The sequence below is a fragment of the Rhincodon typus genome, chromosome 6 (assembly GCF_021869965.1).
Source record: "Rhincodon typus isolate 14 chromosome 6, sRhiTyp1.1, whole genome shotgun sequence".
NCBI lineage: Eukaryota > Metazoa > Chordata > Chondrichthyes > Orectolobiformes > Rhincodontidae > Rhincodon > Rhincodon typus.
This window is the reverse complement of record NC_063337.1, coordinates 14,568,608-14,575,035: the sequence shown is the minus strand read 5'-3', so window position 1 is coordinate 14,575,035 and position 6,428 is coordinate 14,568,608. Positions and strand designations below refer to the sequence as shown.

Sequence of the window (6,428 nt, the reverse complement as noted above, 5' to 3'; positions counted from 1 at the left end):
GCGGGTTTCTGAGTTGTATTTATTCGAACGACCGACGCCAGAATGAAATTGGCTTCCCTTTGCGCCCTTCTGACAAAAGCAGCTCTTCGCCTTGAAAACTGGTTGTAAAAAAAAAGGGCGCCCGCTCACTCACTCATATACACATACACACACAGAGAGAAAGAGTGGATAAGAAGCAAGGCAGGGAGGAGAACCAAAACAAAGGACATATTTGACAGTGATAATCAGCAGATGCCATGAAGCTGCTCCGCACCAGATGTCTGACCTTCATCGCCATTTATTCGCTCTTGCTGCTGAGCATTTCGTATCTTTTAGACTGCCGCAACAAGCCGCGGGCTCCGGGCGAGCAGCCGCTCTTTCCCAGGGAGTGCCCGGACGCTTCAGCCCCGGAGGTTTGGGCGGATTGGGGCAACGCGACCCGGACGGAGGCGGCCAGCGGGAAGGGCAAGCAGCACATTTACTTGCACGCCACCTGGAGGACGGGCTCGTCGTTCGCCGGCGAGCTCTTCAACCAGCACCCGGCCGTCTTCTACCTGTACGAGCCCATGTGGCTCATGTGGCAGGCTCTGTACCCGGGCGACGCCGAGAGCCTGCACGGCGCGGTGCGGGACATGCTGCGCTCGCTGTTCCGCTGCGACTTCTCGGTGCTGGGGCTGTACGTGGCGGCGGCGGGCCCGCTCACCACCCGCTCCATCTTCGGCTGGAGGAACAACAAAGTGATCTGCTCGGCCCCGCTGTGCGGCGCCTACAGCAAAGAGCGGGTCGAGCTGGTGGACGGCAGCGTGTGCGAGCGGCAGTGCGAGGCCCGCCACATCCAGGAGCTGGAGAGGGAGTGCAGGAGGTACCAGGCGGTGGTCATCAAGGACGTCCGGGTACTGGACGCCGGGGTCCTGTTCGCCCTCATGCGGGACCCCTCGCTGAACTTCAAGGTGGTGCAGCTGGTGAGGGACCCCAGGGCTGTGCACAATTCCCGCATGAAGTCCAAGCAGTCGCTGGTCAGGGAGAGCATCCAGGTGCTGAGGAGCAAGAGCAAGAGGTCCCAAAGGGACAACAAGGGCTCCTGGCTCTCCAACAGAGCCCAACGGGCCGAAGCGTACGTCTCCAAAGCCCTGGAGGTGATCTGTGAGGCTTGGAGCAGGGACCAGGCGCTGGTGAAGCGGTCTCCTGACTGGGTGCGGGCTCGGTATCTCACCGTCCGCTACGAGGACCTGGTGTTGGACCCCCTGAGCAGCCTGAGAACGCTCTACACCTTCGCCAATCTGACGGTCACGCCGGCCACCGAGAGCTACGTGTGGAACATGACGCGTGGCGTGGGCTACTCCTCCGACCGGCCCTTCCTCATCTCGTCCAGGGATGCAAAGGAAGCTGTCAGCGCTTGGAAGAAGAGACTGAGCTTGTGGCAGATCCAGCAGGTGGAAGAGAGCTGTCGAACAGCGATGAAAATGCTGGGCTACAGCCCGAGCAGCGTGGACAACACTTAGAGCCCTGCCTAGTTGCACTCAAAGAGACTGAGCTAAGGAAAACTGACCACACTCACACAGTGGAAATGGGTGCTATGTAGCGGAGGCTTCATGTGCTGTGGCTTTTAAAATAAAACAAAAAGCCAAGAAAACTAGATTAGAAAATAAATGCCTTTGCTTGATGCAGTGATGGGTATAAGTAATGGACTCTCTGGTTCTCATGTCGTCAGAACACATCCATACTTCACTTGTCCTGCATTTATTTGAGTCAAACTCACCTGAGCACATCATCTAAGCTGACAGCTGAGTGAGAGATACCCTTTTTGGAATGAAAGATTTATGCTGGGGCATCGACACCCACCTGTGCAGGTAGATCTGAAATATCCCATGACATTTCTTTTCCCAGAAAGAACAGGGTGCCCTCTCAGAGAAACAAAAGAAGCAAAACCCTACCAGCAGTGGAAATCAGAACTGGGAACATGCAGCAGGTCAGCAATACCTGTGGAAACAGAAACAGAGTTAATGTTTCAGGTTGGTAACCGTTTGTCTACTGTTGGACCGGTCAATATTAAGTTCTTGAACAATGCCAAAACAGATCAACAAGTCAGGCATCTCATTGTTATTTGTATGTATAACAAACATTCCATGTAAACACAAAACGATAGTCCTCAGAGGGTCATAAAGATCTCACAGCTCTATTTTAAAGAACATGGAGACTGCCAACATTTATTCCTTTAGTTATTTTAATCAACCTATTATTACACAGCTATGGAGCAGGTAGAACTTGAACCCAGGCCTCCTGGTGCAGAAACATTTATCCCTCCATCAGTTTCACTAAGGCAAACGATCTGGTCCTTTCATATGGCCTTGCTGTGCATAAGTTGGTTGTGATTCTCAACGTCATCTGTGCTTTGGAGTGTCGTGAAAGGTGTTGCATAAAGAGAATTTTTTTCCCCAGTGACTGCCCTTGGAAAAACGTATTCACTGCTTGTCTGTTTCGTGGATATGATTGGTACTTTATAAAACTACTTTGTTCATTTTCAATTGTCAACATAATCAAGTGGTAGGTGAAGTTTAATGAACTTGATGATCTGCTGATTAATTGGTTTCCAGCGTGAAGAAACTCTGGTTTAGTATGGACATGAACCTGATAATTTAGAGTTCAGCTTTTCATTACCAGTTTTCTCATATTTTCAATACACTTGTCATCTAAAAACAACTATTTAATTAAAAATGTAAAGAAAAAGATGTTAAAAATTAAAGTATTTACCAACCTGTGTAATATTTTTCTTAAGTTGAGTACACACACACATATTTTGCAATGCTTCTATTTTTGTACAAACACTATATTGATTGTAAATATGTAAAAGCATATCCATGCATTACAATTATCAACTAGCATGAATTGTGGAAACATTGTTTGATGTTTGTGATCATGTGTTTCTTAAAGAGGCAGCTCCCTCCCCAAATCCCTCACTCTCCTACCCTACTTCAATCATATTTTGTTTCATCTCCTTCATTCTTGACTGGTCAAGGCTTGATGTAACATTTCACTTTTGTAAGCGTTATAGAGTCATATGATACGGAAACAGATCTTTGGTCCAACTAGTCCATGCCGACCATAATCCCAAACTAAACTAGTCCCATCTGCCTGCACTTTGCCTGTATCCCTTCAAACACTTCTTTAAACGTAACTGTACCTGCAACCACCACTTCCTCTAGAAGTTCATTCCACTCACGAGCCACTCTCTTGTGTGAAAAAGTTACCTGTCATGTCTTTTTAAAATCTTACTCCTCTCACCTTAAAAATATGCCCTTTAGTCTTGCAATCTCCCACCCTAAGGAAAAGACACCTGCCATTCACCTTATCTATATCTCGCATGATTTTATAAACCTCTGTAAGGTCACCCCTCAACCTCCTACGTTCCAGTGAAAAAAATCCCAGCCTATCCAGCCTCACCTTATAATTTGAACCCTCTTCCTGGCAACATCCTGGTAAATCTTTTTGGAACCCTCTCCAGCTTAATAATATCCTTCCTATAACAGGGTGACCAGAACTGCACGTAGTACTCCAGAAGAGGCCTCACCAATGTCGTGTACAACCTCAACATGGCGTACCAAATCCTTTACTCAAAGGTCTGAACAATGAAGCAAGCATGCTAAACGCCTTACCTTGCAGCTTCTGTAAGTTTGGCAATTAATATTGAATTACAGGTAATTTTTCTGCTCTTGTGCAAGTGAGGATTGGGAATTGATTTGAGATGACCTGATCCCCTCCCCTCTACTATCGTGCACAGGATTGTTGTTGGTACAAAAGTTTAAATCTAACTGAAATGTATAAAGTTTAAATACCACAGCAGAACAGGCACAGTAGACCAAGTAAGTTCAGCACCGATAAGGTAATTATTCTTGTTTTTTGACATCAAGTATTGGAATGTTTTACAATGTGAATGGCACAAACTTCCACTCTTCATTTCTGCTGTTGCTTTTCACAGTGCCTTTAATAAAGATGTTGCTCCGATATCTACCCATCAATATGGAAAATTGCCTTGACATGTTCTATCCACACAATTTACGACATATCCAACCCAATTACTGCCCCATCAGCTCTTCTTGATAGTCAAAAGCAACACTTACACATAATAACCTGTTCACTGACCATCAGTTAGGTGTCCACCACGGCCACTTAGCTCCTGACCCATTACAGCTTTGGTCCAAACATGTAGCAAACAGCTGAATCCCAAAAGTGGAGGTGAGAGTAATTGCCCTTGATATCAAGGCAGCATTTGATCGAGTGTGGTATCAAAATTAGTCAATGGCAATCATGGAGAACACTTTCCACTGGCTGGAGTCATACTTAACATAAAGGAACATGTTGGTTGTTGGAGATTGATCATTTCAGTCCTAGGACAGCAATGCTCAGCATAGATTCTAAGTTCAACCATCTTCAGCTGTTTCTTCAATGACCTTCGCTCAATCATAAGGTCAGAGGTGGGATGTTTGCTGATTACACAATATTCAGTACTATTCACACTTCATAAGAAATTGAAGCAGTAATGGCATATGCAGCAAGACCTGGATAACATTCGGTCTTGGGCTTATAAGTGGCAAGAGATATTCATGTCACTCATGGTCATTCATGACCATCTCCAACTATGGACATTTCTACTTTGCATTTATACTATAGGCCAGTTAGCTTAACATCTGTCATTGGGAAAATCCTAGAGATTATTATTAAGGATGTAATAATAGAGCATTTATAGATTCATAATACAAATCAAGTAAAGTCAACTTGGTATATTGAAGAGGAACTCATGCCCGATAGTGAAACAAATAAATAAAGTTTTGAAAAAACATCACCCAACACACCATTAGCGAAAGTCACTCTGCTCCAATGAATCCATACTTAACAAGAATCATTATTTATGGCAGATAGTTAGATTATAGCTACAGATAAATAATTAAACTTCATTAAATAAATTCTACAAATTAAAACTACAATCCCCCTATAAACTCCTGCTTACATACATACAGCCAGACAAACATAAACGCGGGGGGAAAAGCACAGGGGTGGGGTGAAAACTGATAAAACAGATGCATAGCCTTCGTTCACAAGATATATTAAGTTGCTTCTCATTGATAAGAAGATTCTTCCTTGACCTTCATTTTTCCCAATGCTTATACTGGTTTATAAGAGGCACAGGTGGTTGGTTCACTGATGGAACATGTCTTACTTCTCTAGTTCAAAGTCACAATTTGCAGTGACTCAGAGACAGTAGGGACTGCAGGTGCTGGAAGCTAGAGTCAATAAATGTGGAGCTGGAAAGGCGCAGCAGGTTAGACAGCATCCAAGGAGCAGAAAAGGAGGAGCCAACTCTCTGACACCTCCTCCTACCATCCCCTCAGTCATGATCCACCTCTGATCACCCAGACCATCAACAACCTCATCACTTTGGGAGATCTCCCGTCCATAGCCTCCAATCTGACAGTTCCCCAGCCCGCACCACCCGTTTCTATCTACTACCGAAGATCCATAAACCCAACTGCCCTGGTCAACCCATTGTCTCTGCCTGCTCCTGCCCCACTGAACTCATCTCCTCCTACCTCGATTCCCTTCTTCCCCCCCTAGTCCAGGAACTACATTTGGGACACAACCCACACCCTCCACCTTTTCCAAAACTTTCAATTCCCTGGTTCCCAACACCTTATCTTCACCATGGACATACGGACCCTATACACCTGCATCCCCCACCAGGATAGCCTTAAAGCCCTCCCCTTCCTCTTCTCCTGTAGACCCACACAGTTCCCCTTCACCCACTGTCTCATTTACAGGTCTCAAACTGGTCCTCATCCTCAACAATTTTTCCTTTGAGTCCTCCCACATCCTACAAGCCAAAGGGGTGGCTAGGGGGCACCCACATGGGCCCCAAGATATGCCTGCCCCTTTGTAGGATTTGTGGAACAGTCCCTCTTCAACAACTACAGAGACACCATCCCCCACCTCTTTCTCTGCTACATTGATGACTGTACTGGTACTGCCTCGTGCTCCCGCAAGGAGCTCGAATAGTTCAACCACTTCACCAACACCTTCCACCATGTCCTCAAAGTCACCTGGACCATTTCTGACCCCTCCCTCCCTCCCTCGACCTCTCCACCTCCATCTCCAGTAACCAACTCACCACTGACATCCAATTCAAACCCACTGACTCCCACAATTACCACAACTACACCTCCCCTCACCCATGCTCCTGCAAAAATTCTATCCCATACTCTCAATTCCTACACCTCTGTCCCCAAGGTGAGGCATTCTACTCTAGGACTTCCCAGATATCCTCCTACTTTAGAGATCATAATTTCCCCTCCTTTGTTATTAAGCATGCCTTCAACCGCATCTCCCTCATTTCCTGCGCTTCTGCTCTCAAACCCTCTCCCCCTAACGACAATGAGGATACAGTCCACTTGTTCCTT

General features: G+C 46.2%; 1 protein-coding gene across 1 annotated transcript; it reads left to right on the top strand.

The window, feature by feature from the left end:
* Positions 1–3,164, top strand: chst7 (carbohydrate (N-acetylglucosamine 6-O) sulfotransferase 7). Its single transcript, XM_020517346.2, has one exon. It carries the CDS (start codon positions 237–239, stop codon positions 1,479–1,481), a length of 1,245 nt encoding a protein of 414 aa, XP_020372935.1. The 5' UTR covers positions 1–236; the 3' UTR covers positions 1,482–3,164.
* The last annotated feature ends 3,264 nt before the right edge of the window (positions 3,165–6,428 follow it).